This window comes from Ranitomeya variabilis, chromosome 3, assembly GCF_051348905.1.
Source record: "Ranitomeya variabilis isolate aRanVar5 chromosome 3, aRanVar5.hap1, whole genome shotgun sequence".
In the NCBI taxonomy this organism is placed as follows: Eukaryota; Metazoa; Chordata; class Amphibia; order Anura; family Dendrobatidae; genus Ranitomeya; species Ranitomeya variabilis.
The window spans coordinates 778286307-778302928 of record NC_135234.1 but is presented as its reverse complement, the minus strand read 5'-3'; the positions used below and the strand labels follow the sequence as shown (position 1 = coordinate 778302928).

The following is a 16622-nucleotide window of genomic DNA, read 5'->3' as shown; positions in this document are numbered from 1 at the left end:
CCCTTCATCTCAAAACTCCTGGAGCGCCTAGTCTACTCCCGTCTTACCCGTTACCTCTCCACTCATTCCCTCCTAGACCCTTCACAGTCCGGGTTCCGCCCCCTACATTCAACAGAAACTGCACTCATCAAGGTGACCAATGACCTTCTGACAGCAAAATGTAACGGTGACCACTCTCTGCTCATTCTCCTCGATCTTTCTGCAGCTTTCGACACTGTTGACCACCCTCTCCTACTCTCTAGGCTCCAGTCACTAGGCATTAAGGACACTGCTCTCTCCTGGTTCTCTTCCTATCTTTCTGACCGCTCCTTCAGTGTTCTGTTCTCCGGCTCCACTTCATCTCCTCTTCCTCTCACTGTCGGGGTACCCCAGGGCTCAGTCCTTGGCCCCCTTCTCTTCTCCCTCTACACGGCCCCAATTGGACAGACCATCAGCAGATTTGGCTTTCAGTACCATCTTTATGCTAATGACACACAACTATACACGTCAGCCCCTGACCTTACCCCCGCTGTACTACAGAACGCCACTGACTGTCTGCAGTCTCTGACATCATGTCCGCTCTCTATCTGAAACTCAACCTCTCCAAAACTGAACTTCTTCTGCTCCCGCCTTCTACTAACCTCCCTAAATCTGACATTTCCCTCTCTGTGGGTGGCACCATAATAACACCCCGGCAGCAGGCACGCTGTCTGGGTGTCATGTTTGACTCCGATCTCTCCTTCACCTCCCACATACAATCTCTTGCCCGCTCGTGCCGCTTACACCTAAAGAACATCTCTAGAATCCGCCCTTTTCTCACCATGGAGACAACAAAAACTCTCACTGTCGCCCTAATCCACTCCCGTCTGGACTACTGTAACTCTCTTTTAATTGGCCTCCCCCTCACGCGACTTTCCCCTCTCCAGTCTATCCTTAATGCAGCAGCCAGGGTCGTCCATCTGGCTAATCGTTACTCGGACGTGTCCGCTCTTCGCCAGTCATTACACTGGCTGCCCATTCATTACAGGATACAATTCAAAGTACTTGTTCTCACCCACAAAGCTCTCCACAGTGCGGCACCCCCTTACATCTCCTCCCTCATTTCTGTCTATCGGCCTAACCGACCTCTGCGCTCTGCAAACGACTTTCGACTAACCTCTGCACTAATCCGTACCTCCCACTCCCGACTCCAAGACTTCTCCCGTGCTGCGCCAATCCTCTGGAATGCTCTACCCCAAGATATTAGGACCATCCACAACTTGCATAGCTTTAGGCGCTCACTCAAAACTCATTTGTTCAGAGCGGCCTATCATGTTCCCTAATCAAAGTCATTTTATGTTTGTGTGTGTGTAGCCCATTCACTATCTCCACCTACCCCCCACTCCCTGAAGATGGCTGGACCATCATTGTAAATACACACCTGTACTTTGTATCTCCCCACCTCATTGTAGATTGTAAGCTCTCACGAGCAGGGTCGTCTTATTTTGCTTTATTGCTGTATTGTTAACATTGTTACCTATGACTGTTGTGTTTGAAACTGTTAAACTGTAAAGCGCTGCGGAATATGTTGGCGCTATATAAATAAAGATTATTATTATTATTATTATAGGGGTGCCCTAACTCGCCCTGTTCTACCGGATACCTCAGATGGCGAGGATGCTGGGACCTCCGCCCTTGCCCTGTCTCCTGACTGCCGCCCTGCGTCTGTCCCCCCTCCCCACCCGGGAAGAGAGGCGCTACCGTGTACAACAGTACACCAACCCAACAAACAGGGGAACGAAGACAAGGGTAAAAGAAAACTCCACTCACACAAAATATACTCTCACAAATAACAGAGGTATCCACCAGGGTGTGAAGGACGGGGAGAGTAAATAAGGCAGGTAAGGGTACTGTCACACAGTGCCATTTTGATCGCTACGACGGTACGATTCGTGACGTTCTAGCGATATCGTTACAATATCGCAGTGTCTGACACGCGGCAGCGATCAGGGATCCTGCTGAGAATCGTACGTCGTAGCAGATCGTATGGAACTTTCTTTCGTTGCTGGATCTCCCGCTGACATCGCCGGATCGTTGTGTGTGACAGCGATCCAGCGATGTGTTCGCTTGTAACCAGGGTAAACATCGGGTAACTAAGCGCAGGGCCGCGCTTAGTAACCCGATGTTTACCGTGGTTACCAGCGTAAACGTAAAAAAAACAAACAGTACATACTTACATTCCGGTGTCAGTCCTCCGGCGTCTCAGCTTCTCTCCACTGTGAGCGTCTGCCGGCCGGAAAGCGAGCACAGCGGTGACGTCTGACGTCACCGCTCTGCTTTCCGGCTATGGTGCTTACACAGTGCAGAGAAGCAGAACGCCGGGGACAGACACCGGAATGTAAGTATGTACTGTTTGTTTTTTTTATGTTTACGCTGGTAACCAGGGTAAACATCGGGTTACTAAGCGCGTCCCTGCGCTTAGTAACCCGATGTTTACTCTGGTTACCCGGGGACTTCGGCATCGCTCCAGCGCCGTGATTGCAACGTGTGACAGTACCCTAAGGATGAGGAATTTTCCAAGCGTACAAACCAAACAACTGTCGCACAATAAATTCCTCCAGCTCTCCAAACACCAGCTCCTCACCACTCCAGGTCTATCTAGCAAGTGCTATTTCAGACAAAGGTCTGATCAGAAAGCCTAGCTTATATAGGAGAGAGGAGTGGCTAACCGAGCACAGCTGAAAGCAGGAATTTCCACATGGCCTATTAACCCCTGTCCTGCTGAAAGAAAACAAAACACTTTTAATACACAGGAGAAGTGCTTCTTCTCAGAGATGAAGCAGAAGCCATCAGACGCCGTGGTCTTCTGGTACTGCTCTGTCGCGGTAACTCCCTGACAGTACCCCCCTTCTATGAGGGACCTCCGGAACTGGTTTATCTGGGTGGGCCGCATGAAAGGCCCGAACCAGTCTGGTCGCATGAACGTCGGAAGCTGGAACCCAAATCCTCTCCTCAGGACCGTACCCCTTCCAATGCACCATGTATTGAAGTGACCGACGAACAAGACGAGAATCTAAGACCTTTGCTATCTGGAACTCCAGATTACCATCGACAGTGACAGAAGAAGGTGGCAGAGGTGAAGATCCTGCAGATGCCACGTACTTCTTGAGAAGAGAATGGTGAAACACATTGTGGATTTTAAAAGTAGGTGGCAGAGCAAGGCGGAATGCTACCGGATTGACAACGGCTAGGATCTTATAGGGACCAATAAACCTGGGACCCAATTTCCAAGATGGAACCTTTCGCTTAATGTTCCTTGAGGACAGCCACACCAAGTCACCAACACTCAGGTCCGGACCCACCAAACGTCTCCGATCAGCCACACTTTTATATTTGGAGCCCATTTTTTGCAAATTATTAATCACCCTCTGCCAAATCGTAGAAATAGAAGAAGAGAACCGTTCCTCCTCCGGTAAACCAGAAGGGCGATCACCATTGAACGAACTAAACTGCGGATGAAACCCTTATGCCCCCAAAAAATGGGGACTTATCAGTTGATTCCTGACAGCGATTATTAACTGCAAATTCAGCTAACGGTAAGTAGGTCACCCAATCCTCCTGATTCTCAGATACAAAACATCTAAGATATCTCTCTAAATTCTGATTAACCCAGCCAGTCTGCCCGTTAGACTGTGCGTGAAACGCCGAAGAGAAAGACAAATGGATCCCCACACAGGTGCAAAACGCCCTCCAGAATTTGGAGATAAACTGCACCCTCCGATCAGAAACAATATCCGTAGGAATCCCATGCAGTCTTATTATTTCCCTGACGAAGATTTGCGCCAGAGTTTTGGCATAGCAATAAAATGAGACATTTTACTGAACCTGTCCACCAGCACCAGGATTACAGTGTTCCCTGCAGACACAGGTAGATCCGTAATAAAATCGACAAATGAGTCGAAGGTCTGCTGGGAATCTCCAAAGGTAGGAAAGCCCCTGACGGACAAGTATGTGAAGTCTTAGAACGGGCACAGATATTGCAGGCGGCGACATACTCCTGAACATCCTTATAAGCACCTGGCCACCAAAAACGCAGAGTAAGTAGTTCCGCGGAAGCCTTAATCCCTGGATGTCCAGCCAGCACCGTATCATGATGTTCACTGAGGATTCTAGGACTGAGATTGACTGGTACAAACAGTTTACCAAGAGGACAGGTAGCAGGGGCGTCCCCCTGAGCGTCCACCACCTCTCTTTCAAGATTGGAGCATATGGACGCCATTACTACCCCTTTTTGTAGTATAGGTACCGGTTTGCACTTATCGCCTCCCCCAGGAAAGCAACGGGACAAAGCATCTGCCTTAACATTTTGGCTTCCCGGCCTAAAAGTAACAAAAAAGTTAAATCTGGTAAAGAACAAAGCCCATCTTGCCTGACGAGGTGTAAGATGTTTTGCCGACTCCAAGTAAACCAGATTCTTATGGTCAGTGATCATCATCACAGGGTGAACCGCTCCGTCCAAGAAATGACGCCACTCCTCAAATGCCTGTTTGATAGCTAAGAGTTCCCTATTACCAATATCATAGTTTCTCTCAGCAGGTGACAGTTTTTTAAAAAAGTAAGTGCATGGTTGCCATTTACCAGGAGACGCACCTTGCGATAATACAGCCCCCACTCCCATCTCGGATGCATCCACCTCCACAATGAATGGCTGAGTGACATCAGGCTGAATAAGAATTGGTGCAGAAGCAAAACACCCTTTCAAAGTGTCAAATGCCTCCCTGGCAGGACTGGACCATTTGGATAAGTCCGACCCCTTTTTAGTCATATCAGTGAGTGGTTTAGCTACTACTGAAAAGTTCTTTATGAATTTACGATAGTAATTGGCAAAACCCAAAAACCTTTGTAAGGCCTTCAAATCCTCAGGACGATCCCATTCCAATACCGCCCGGACTTTCGCCGGATCCATGCAAAAACCGGTGGCAGATAATACATATCCAAGGAAAGTCACAAAGTATCTGTAGGACTTGTTTGACATGTTGCTGGTGTGACTCAAGGTCAGGTGAGTACACAAGAATGTCATCCAGGTAGATAACCACAAACCTGCCTACAAGGTGACTAAAGATGTCATTAATAAAGTGCTGGAAGACGGCAGGCGCGTTCGTCAACCCAAAAGGCATCACTAGATTCTCGTAGTGTCCTTCTGGCGTATTGAACGCAGTCTTCCACTCATCACCCTCCTTAATGCGGATGAGATTGTATGCCCCCCTGAGGTCCATTTTAGAGAACCATTTTGCCCCAACAATTTGATTAAAAAGGTCAGGTATAAGAGGTAGCGGATACGGATCACGGACCGTGATAGCATTAAGTTCCCGGAAATCCAGGCAAGGACGTAACCTGCCATCCTTCTTCTTTACGAAAAAGAACCCTGCAGCAAGGGGAGAAGAGGAAGGTCAGATATGGCCCTTAGCCAGACTTTCTGTAATATAGTCCTTCATGGCCTGCCTTTCTGGACCTGAGATGTTATAGAGTCTGCTTTTGGGCAGCTTGGCACCAGGAACCAGATTGATGGCACAATCATAAGGACGATGTGGGGGAAGCTCTTGGCTTCCCTGCTCAGAAAACACATCCACGAAGTCTGACAGGTAATGGGGCACAGATTGGGTATCCACCCTTGCCAACAGGGTACCCAAACAGTGTCCTTGACAGTATGTACTCCACTTTACCACTTCCTGTGTCTGCCAATCAATTACTGGATTGTGCAGAGCGAGCCAAGGAAGTCCTAGTACCACAGGTGAGGGCAGGCCCTCAAGCACATAACATTTTAACACCTCAGAGTGTATGGCCCCTACCTGTAGTCGTTAGTCACGGACTACCTGCGTGAAGTGCCCCTGTCTTAAAGACCGGAATCGATAGCTATAATGGGTGTAGGTCTGGACAAGGTTTGAGACGAGACCTTGGTCCCGGACGAACCCTGCGTCGACCAAGTTAAACCCCGCCCCGCTGTCCAAGAAGGCGGACACGTCAACCTTATTTTCACCCACATATAAAATAGCTGGAAGGAAAAAACGAGTCTTTCCCACAGAGGTAATGAGTACACCCGAGTTGCCTACCTCCCCGCAACCCGGGCTCTCTAGTTTTCCGGCGGTTGTTTAAACAAGTGATGGGTAGGACATGTGCCCACAAAATGACCTTTCTTGCCACAACAAAAGCACACTCCCCCCTTACGCCGAATTAATGCAAGTTTGCTAGGTTGGGACGCTGCACCCACTTGCATGGGTTCCACAGTAAAATCAGTACTGGTCACGCTCAAACTTGGACCTCCTGCCCCCAGAGGTGTCTCCTTATGCCTCTGGCGAAGACGGCGATCAACCCGGATCGCCAGAGACATAGCCGCCTCAAGGGAATCCGGAGTCTCATAGAGAGCTAAAACATCCCTTACTCTTACGGAGAGACCGTCGCAGAACTGACGACGGAGGTCTGGGTCATTCCACCTAGTGTCAGTGGCCCACCGTCAGAACTCGGAGCAGTATTCCTCCGCTAGACAGTTTCCTTGCTGAAGTTGGCGCAAAGACGACTCAGCCAAGGAGACACGATCAGGGTCATCATACACTAAGCCCAAAGCCTGAAAGAAGCCCTCTACTGACTGAAGTGACTGTGAGTCAGATGGAAGAGAAAATGCCCATGCTAGCGGGTCCCCCTGTAGGAGCGAGATAACAATCCCCACCCGTTGCACCTCCGTACCAGAGGATACCGGACGCAGCCGGAAATAAAGTTTGCAGGCCTCCCGGAACACAACAAACTTGTTCTGCCCTCCGGAGAACCTGTCTGGGAACGCGACCTGTCTGGGAACGCGACCTTGGGCTCCACAATGGATTGTTTGGAAAGCGAGATCCCCACACCAGATGTAACTGAGTGCTGTGAAACCACCGTGCGTAAATCCGCCACCTCCAGAATGAGCTGCTGCAACTGCCCTGTCAGCGCTGTAATAGGATCCATAACGGATCAGAAAATGCTTTTTTCGGGTCTGAAATAATGTCACGGTTGGACTGGCGAGTAAACTGGGACCAGGGGAACCTTTCCTGGCCCTAGCTCTAGGGGGCGCCCTAACTCGCCCTGTTCCCCGGGATACCTCAGATGGCGAGGATGCCGGGGCCTCCGCCCTTGACCTGTCTCCTGACTGCCGCCCTGCGTCTGTCCCCCCTCCCCACCCGGGGAAGAGAGGCGCTACCGTGTACAACAGTACACCAACCCAACAAACAGGGGAACGAAGACAAGGGTAAAAGAAAACTCCACTCACACAAAATATACTCTCACAAATAACAGAGGTATCCACCAGGGTGTGAAGGACGGGGAGAGTAAATAAGGCAGGTAAGGATGAGGAATTTTCCAAGCTTACAAACCAAACAACTGTCGCACAATAAATTCCTCCAGCTCTCCAAACACCAGCTCCTCACCACTCCAGGTCTATCTAGCAAGTGCTATTTCAGACAAAGGTCTGATCAGAAAGCCTAGCTTATATAGGAGAGAGGAGTGGTAACCGAGCACAGCTGAAAGCAGGAATTTCCACATGGCTGATTAACCCTTGTCCTGCTGAAAGAAAACAAAACACCATTAATACACAGGAGAAGTGCTTCTTCTCAGAGATGAAGCAGAAGCCATCAGACGCCGTGGTCTTCTGGTACTGCTCTGTCGCGGCACCTCCGTGACAGCTGCACTCATTGTTCTGCTGGTGCAGTCACTGTGTACATACATTACTTTACTGATCCTGAGTTACCTCCTGTATTATACTCCAGAGCTGCACTCACTATTCTGCTGGTGCAGTCACTGTGTACATACATTACATTACTGATCCTGAGTTACATCCTGTATTATACTCCAGAGCTGCACTCACTATTCTGCTGGTGCAGTCACTGTGTACATACATTACATTACTGATCCTGAGTTACATCCTGTATTATACTCCAGAGCTGCACTCACTATTCTGCTGGTGCAGTCACTGTGTACATACATTACATTACTGATCCTGAGTTACCTCCTGTATTATACCCCAGAGCTGCACTCACTATTCTGCTGGTGCAGTCACTGTGTACATACATTACATTACTGATCCTGAGTTACCTCCTGTATTATACTCCAGAGCTGCACTCACTATTCTGCTGGTGCAGTCACTGTGCACATACATTACATTACTGATCCTGAGTTACCTCCTGTATTATACTCCAGAGCTGCACTCACTATTCTGCTGGTGCAGTCACTGTGTACATACATTACATTACTGATCCTGAGTTACCTCCTGTATTATACTCCAGAGCTGCACTCACTATTCTGCTGGTGCAGTCACTGTGTACATACATTACTTTACTGATCCTGAGTTACCTCTTGTATTATACCCCAGAGCTGCACTCACTATTCTGCTGGTGCAGTCACTGTGTACATACATTATATTACTGATCCTGAGTTACATCCTGTACTATACTCCAGAGCTGCACTCACTATTTTGCTGGTGCAGTCACTGTGTACATACATTACTTTACTGATCCTGAGTTACCTCCTGTATTATACTGCAGAGCTGCACTCACTATTCTGCTGGTGCAGTCACTGTATACATACATTACTGATCCTGAGTTACCTCCTGTATTATACCCCAGAGCTGCACTCACTATTCTGCTGGTGCAGTCACTGTGTACATACATTACATTACTGATCCTGAGTTACCTCCTGTATTATACTCCAGAGCTGCACTCACTATTCTGCTGGTGCAGTCACTGTGTACATACATTACTGATCCTGAGTTACATCCTGTATTATACCCCAGAGCTGCACTCACTATTCTGCTGGTGCAGTCACTGTGTACATACATTACATTACTGATCCTGAGTTACATCCTGTATTATACCCCAGAGCTGCACTCACTATTCTGCTGGTGCAGTCACTGTGTACATACATTACATTACTGATCCTGAGTTACCTCCTGTATTATACCCCAGAGCTGCACTCACTATTCTGCTGGTGCAGTCACTGTGTACATACATACATTACTGATCCTGAGTTACCTCCTGTATTATACTCCAGAGCTGCACTCACTATTCTGCTGGTGCAGTCACTGTGTACATACATTACATTACTGATCCTGAGTTACCTCCTGTATTATACTCCAGAGCTGCACTCACTATTCTGCTGGTGCAGTCACTGTGTACATATATTATATTACTGATCCTGAGTTACAGCCTGTATCATACCCCAGAGCTGCACTCACTATTCTGCTGGTGCAGTCACTGTGTACATACATTACATTACTGATCCTGAGTTACATCCTGTATTATACCCCAGAGCTGCGCTCACTATTCTGCTGGTGCAGTCACTGTGTACATACATTACATTACTGATCCTGAGTTACATCCTGTATTATACTCCAGAGCTGCACTCACTATTCTGCTGGTGCAGTCACTGTGTACATACATTATATTACTGATCCTGAGTTACATCCTGTATTATACTCCAGAGCTGCACTCACTATTCTGCTGGTGCAGTCACTGCGTACATACATTACATTACTGATCCTGAGTTACACCCTGTATTATACTCCAGAGCTGCACTCACTATTCTGCTGGTGCATTCACTGTGTACATACATTACATTACTGATCCTGAGTTACATCCTGTATTATACCCCAGAGCTGCACTCACTATTCTGCTGGTGCAGTCACTGTGTACATACATTACATTACTGATCCTGAGTTACATCCTGTATTATACCCCAGAGCTGCACTCACTATTCTGCTGGTGCAGTCACTGTGTACATACATTACATTACTGATCCTGAGTTACCTCCTGTATTATACCCCAGAGCTGCACTCACTATTCTGCTGGTGCAGTCACGGTGTACATACATTACTGATCCTGAGTTACCTCCTGTATTATACCCCAGAGCTGCACTCACTATTCTGCTGGTGCAGTCACTGTGTACATACATTACATTACTGATCCTGAGTTACATCCTGTATTATACTCCAGAGCTGCACTCACTATTCTGCTGGTGCAGTCACGGTGTACATACATTACTGATCCTGAGTTACCTCCTGTATTATACCCCAGAGCTGCACTCACTATTCTGCTGGTGCAGTCACTGTGTACATACATTACTGATCCTGAGTTACATCCTGTATTATACCCCAGAGCTGCACTCACTATTCTGCTGGTGCAGTCACTGTGTACATACATTACTGATCCTGAGTTACCTCCTGTATTATACCCCAGAGCTGCACTCACTATTCTGCTGGTGCAGTCACGGTGTACATACATTACTGATCCTGAGTTACCTCCTGTATTATACCCCAGAGCTGCACTCACTATTCTGCTGGTGCAGTCACTGTGTACATACATTACACAGGAGCAGCAATGTAGTCTTAGGCGCAGGTGAAATGAAGCATGACTAGAGGCTGGTAGCGCAATAATCTCTCAAGGAAGGGAGTGCTATGCCAGGTTTGAATAAGGTGTTCAATCAGGGTGGAGCCAATCAGGAACTCAGGGTGGAGACAATCAGAAACAACACAGGTACTTGTATCTTGGTTAGCACAGAACAGTCCAGCGAGTTGAATATCTCATATAGAGAGTAGAGCTGGTGCCTAAGAGCTGCTGGGTTCAAGTCCTGACAGTTAGGGTCCTTAATGCCCAGTTGATGGACGGTTTATGGATTGGAAAGCAGGTAATTCCTAGAATAACTGGAAATTTTGGAGATGAATTAAGATGAAGACCAACAGCTTCATGATAATTCGGCTCCATACAGATTTCCAGTTCAATTGTCTTGTGCGTAACAGGTCTAGATGATAAAGGTGATCCATCCACAGTTTCCAGATCGATGGGCATGGATTCAGTCCTACTTGCAATGTTATTTTCAAGTGTGAATTGTAAGTCCATGATATTCCTGCTCCAGAATCTAACATGGCAGAACATTGTATTTTTTGGGTCGCAATTATGACCTGTATGGGAACAACAAAATGAGAAGATGGTGATGGCTCTTTACATTACAGAGGAGATGGTCTGCATAAACCGGATCTGGCTGTTCAGAAAGGTCTAAATCACGTTCAGTTTTGAAATTTGTGAACGCTATGGTCCTTTTATTAGGACAATTAATGGAAAAATGTCCAGAGCCCCCACAATAGAGACATAGTTTCTCTGTATGTCTCCTTCTCTACTGCAGACAGAGGTTTTCGGATTACATCAATCTGCATAGGTTCAGGTACACTTTCCATATCCTGTTGTTTTTTTAATGCTGATTGAGTATAGGACTAGTTAGGGGTGTTTCCGAATTCCCGCAGCCTTTCCTTTCTTCGCTCAGTGAGTATCTGATCAATTCGGATGCACAGTTGAATAAAGTCCTCCAAATGATCAGGGGTCTCGACCCTCGCAAGTTCATCCTTAATTAGCTCTGATAATCCTCTGTGAAATTGACTCCTCTGGGCGGCTAAATTCCATGTGGTGTCTGCCACCCAGCAGTGGAATTCAGAGGTATATTCAGGAGAAGATAGGGAGAGTGGACGTACGAGTGGGGGCGTCACCGTGCAGGTGAAGGGCGCCAACCTCCACAGAAAGGAAGCGAAAAGACAGCATGAGAAGAAGATACATATCCAATACCTAGAGACGGACGAATAGTGACAAGCAATTCAGGCCATGTTTATTTGTCCTGGTTTTCTTGGGGTCAGCTGGTGATACATGTTCTTCTTAAGCAAGTTAAACAAGAATCGGTGAGAAGCTAGACTGATACTAAGTAACAAACCCTCAGCTGTGAGAGCAGGCGTTGGTCAGGAAGACTTTCTAGCACACGACGTAACTATAGACCCGGCTCTGAGATAATGTCCTCTCCACTTCCCGGCGTCTCTGCTGCATACGTCTTGTTTCTTTAGGGAACGCGGATTTCCTGTGAGAAATATCTTGGGAAGTTCATGTCCTTCCTGGAAGTCAAGAAATCTTCTTCTTCTTGGTCCAGGTCCTGTATAGAGGTCACTGGATATATGGGGAATGCTCAGAAGTTGTGTCTGGTGCGTCAAAGGAAGATCGGGACCAGCTCTCAGATCCTTATAAGATTTCTGCAATCATCCAGTACACGGCTCAGTACAATCACCCTCATCATGGGCGTCCTCCACTCACACTCCAACCTGCCGCCTACTGGGCAGCCAAAATACCACATCACCAAAATACACTACTGACCAGCATCCCTCCTATTAACCATCAGTCACCATCCTTCACCACCAGTCACCATCCTTCACCTCCAGTCACCATCCTTCACCACCAGTCACCATCCTTCACCTCCAGTCACCATCCTTCACCTCCAGTCACCATCGTTCACCACCAGTCAGCATCATTCACCTCCAGTCATCATCATTCACCTCCAGTCACCATTCTTCACCTCCAGTAACAATCCTTCACCACCAGTCACCATCCGTCACCATCATTCACCTCCAGTCACCATCATTCACCACCAGTCACCATCATTCACCACCAGTCACCATCCTTCACCTCCAGTCACCATCCTTCACCACCAGTCACCATCATTCACTTCCAGTCACCATCCTTCACTACCAGTCACCATCATTCACCTCGTCACCATCGTTCACCTCCAGTCAAGATCGTTCACCACCAGTCACCATCCTTCACCTCCAGTCAGCATCATTCCCCTCCAGTCACCATCATTCACCTCCAGTCACCATCCATCACAAGTCACCATCCTTCACTTCCAGTCACCATCATTCACATCCAATCATCATCCTTCACCTCCAGTCACCATCCTTCACCTCCAGTCACCATCCTTCACCATCAGTTACCATCCTTCACCTCCAGTCACCATCGTTCACCACCAGTCAGCATCATTCACCTCCAGTCACCATCATTCACCTCCAGTCACCATCCTTCACCTCCAGTCACCATCATTCACCTCCAGTCACCATCATTCAACTATAGTCACCATCATTCACCACCAGTCACGATCATTCACCACCAGTCACCATCCTTCACCTCCAGTCACCATCATTCCCCTCCAGTCACCATCAATCAACTCTAGTCACCATCATTCACATCCAGTCACCATCCTTCACCTCCAGTCACCATCTTTCACCTCCAGTCACCATCATTCGCCTCCAGTCACCATCAATCACCTCATCACCATCATTCCCCTTCCCCTCCAGTCAGCATCATTCACCACCAGTCGCCATCATTCACCTCCTGTCACCATCATTCACCTCCTGTCACCATCATTCACCAACATTCACCTCCAGTCACCATCATTCAGTATCATTCAAACCATTTTCCAGCACTGCCACTCACCATTCATTCAGTACCCTTTACTGTAATTTCCACCTGGACTCAGAGGAGTCCTTCTTACATTGGGTGTGATTGTCCAGCTCTTGTTGAACCCTTGGAAGAGGACACCGCCATGTCAATGGGTAGTAGTAGAAAAGGAGAAGGATGAGGTCTGAGGATTTCAGATGAAGCTTCCTCTTTTGTGGTCTGCAGGGAACTCTACGTGAATTTCCCCAATCTCTTTACTGATAAAACATTACTGGAAGCTGAGTGTGATGACACCAGAGAATATAGTGGCAGGAGCGCTCTCACACTCAGTGACGCCACCCAGCACCCACACAATTGTGTAACATCACTATACTGTGTTCTGTGTTCTCCACCAGCATTTCTTGGAGCCCACCTTCCTTCCCCATCTAGTGCTTACACTCCCCCAGTTTATATAGGACATGATCCCCAGATAGGTCACCTTTCCTTTACCGCCCGTCGAGGTGAGGAGGGAGCATTGAGCGAGTTCAGGTGATGGTGTAACAGATCAGAGCATATCAGACCCCTCTATAGCCTGTAGGGCACTTTGTTATTTTTCCCTAGAATCCCACTGTCCAAGTTCACGGCAAAAATTCTCAATTTCCAGGGAACAATAACGAGCAGAGCACACCAAGCATTACCTTTAGTAGAGGTCCTACCACCATCCAGGACAGTAACTTCTTATTAGAAACCTTAGGTGTGGTGCATGCTGCCACCCTATGCCGGGCAGGTTGGCTTGGACATGAAATAAAAAGGAAAGGGATTAAGGGTTTTAAGATACTTGTGGATGATAGAGACTTTCCCGCTAGAGCTGACATTATCCACTTATGTTTTTCAGGTTGCTAACAGAGAACAAGACCTCCAGGATGCAGACCATTAAGTGTGTGGTAGTCGGTGATGGAGCTGTAGGGAAGACCTGCCTCCTCATCTGCTACACAACCAATGCCTTCCCCAAGGAGTACATCCCCACCGTCTTTGACAACTACAGTGCTCAATGCACCTTGGATGGAAGAACTGTTAGCCTAAATCTGTGGGACACAGCGGGACAAGAGGAATATGACCGGCTAAGAACACTCTCCTACCCCCAGACTAACGTCTTCATCATCTGCTTCTCTATTGCCAGTCCCTCATCCTACGAAAATGTCAAACATAAATGGTATCCAGAGGTGGGGCACCACTGCCCCAATGTGCCAATCCTTCTAGTGGGAACCAAAAAAGATCTCAGGACAAACCAGGATGTCATCAAAAAGTTGAAGGAGCAGAACCAGGTGCCAATCACCCACCAACAAGGGGTCAGCTTGTCAAAGCATATTCATGCTGTGAAATACATGGAGTGCTCAGCCCTGAACCAAGAAGGCATCAAGGAAGTCTTTGGTGAGTCCGTGAGGGCTGTCCTCAATCCAAACCCAATCAAGAAGAAGAGCCCATGCTTCATACTGTGATGTCACCCTCCTGAACTCATGGAGACCCTACTATTCACAAATTTTGGTTTGCTGAGTGATTTCCTCTGAAAACCACTCATACAATGTCGCAAAACTGTGAGTCTAAATGCACATCTGTCATTGGAGACCACCATGAGGACCTCTAAGTGCAGAACATGGGATTTTTGTGTCTTTGAGACTTCGCTCTCTCGATTTTCAGTTGAGTCCTTTTTATTTGCTTATTTTGAGTCTGTATGGCTACCAAGAACTGATATAGTCCTGTCCTGGGACAAACACAACAGTAATTCCAGTTTATACTCATGAGTTTGATGGTGTGTCAGCAGAAATATAGGTCTGCTTTCAGATGAAGGGTCAACCTCTATAGTCTACATGCTGTACCCTCAGTATCTATATGGTCTACCGCAAACTTGGATATTGAAGGACCTATCAATATCAGTTCTGAGAAGTCTGTTCCTTCACCTTCCTAAGTCCTTCAAATATGGCGGACCCATGTCTAAACAACAACCTGAGACCATTCAAGAAGACAATGAGATTCTGCAAATGAAGATTTCATCATCCACCTTCATATGGAAGATTAGACCGGAGACAAACTCATTTATCAGTGGTCAACAATAGACAGAAACTTAAAATTGGGTTAAGGGGGATGTTTCTAAAGGTCGCAGTACACATTAGTCTGTGGTGGATGAAAAAGGACAATATTAAACATCAACAATTGCTTGTAATACCCAGTTGCTATCTGGAAAGAAGTTGTCCATGTTTGCAATTTTCACCTGACAGTCTGAAATCTATAATTTATCTTTCCTTCTAAGAATGTCCTCAAGAAAGTTTATTCATCTTTCCTCCGGAGTCACTGAACATGACACGTATGTCCAGGTTGTAGGACTCTAAGGGCCAATGTCAATACAATTTTGTATGGCTTTTATGGAAACAACCATGAGATCATCATTCGTAAGATTGTTGTGCAGCCATTAGCCTACTTCTATCCAACGTGTGTGGCCATTCATGGTTAACGGCCACAAAAGAGCAGAAAATGAAGGATGTCACCATCCATGTCTCTGAGATGTCCACACATTCTAGCCATACGAGAAATGATCTCATGATCTACAGTCAATCATCACACTGGATATCTATGGGAATGGTTGGATTTCTCCATGTACTTAGGACCTGCAGAGCGTGAGCGCCCCCATTATTCCAGATATTAAATGTAACAGAATGATTCATATTTGCTGTCCCAAAATTGGTGGGACCTAAAAATGAGTGGTCACCAGGCTGGAGCAAGAAGCTGCATAACGGGCGATCTGTCGATGACATGTGGTCAGCGCTGTGGACATATAATGCATTCACATGATCATGATGTGATGACCTAGAGATGTGAGCGTCGTCGAGCTCCGACCTCAGTCACTGCGGTCACCCACCCTCAGTCCTTGGTGCAGAAATCCCACCCTCCCCCTTATTACATTAATGACCCGCTTTCATTGGCTGATGGAGTGGTCAGAACTTCTGATCTCCAGACCTGGAGCCCACGTTTCGCCTGCAGGTAACTGGTGGTGGAGGGTCCTTCTGCCCATTCGCCCCCGCTCTGTCCACAAGGCTCATTATATTATTGCATTTACTTCTCCGCTGAATTGTCTGTAATTGCTGCTTTGTTATTGAATAAAGGTAAATGAAGCGTCGCGGCTCGTACGTCCTTTTCTGCTTCCCTCCAGGATTCTGATGTCCCGGCTGTAAACTGTGACCCCATCTATTCCAGAATAGGAAGGGTGACAACAAGAACGGGACCGTTTTGGTATTGATGCTCTCTGTCTATACCACCTGGCAACAAGAACCATTAATAATCCTCGCAGTGAAATCAGCAGCTCTGCGGGGGCGGGGTGCTGTTAGACCGCCCCTGCAGTGCTGCACA

At 47.3% G+C, this 16622-nt stretch overlaps 1 protein-coding gene across 3 annotated transcripts in view; it reads left to right on the top strand.

Moving 5' to 3' along the window:
- RHOG (ras homolog family member G) overlaps positions 1–16386 on the top strand; it is a 135422-nt gene extending 119036 nt beyond the window's left edge. For all 3 annotated transcript variants that reach the window (XM_077298939.1, XM_077298938.1, XM_077298937.1), the window contains one exon: positions 14116–16386. In XM_077298939.1, coding sequence (XP_077155054.1) covers positions 14144–14719 — 576 coding nt within the window. In that variant the 5' untranslated portion in view covers positions 14116–14143 and the 3' untranslated portion in view covers positions 14720–16386. The remainder of the gene's footprint in view (positions 1–14115) is intronic.
- The last annotated feature ends 236 nt before the right edge of the window (positions 16387–16622 follow it).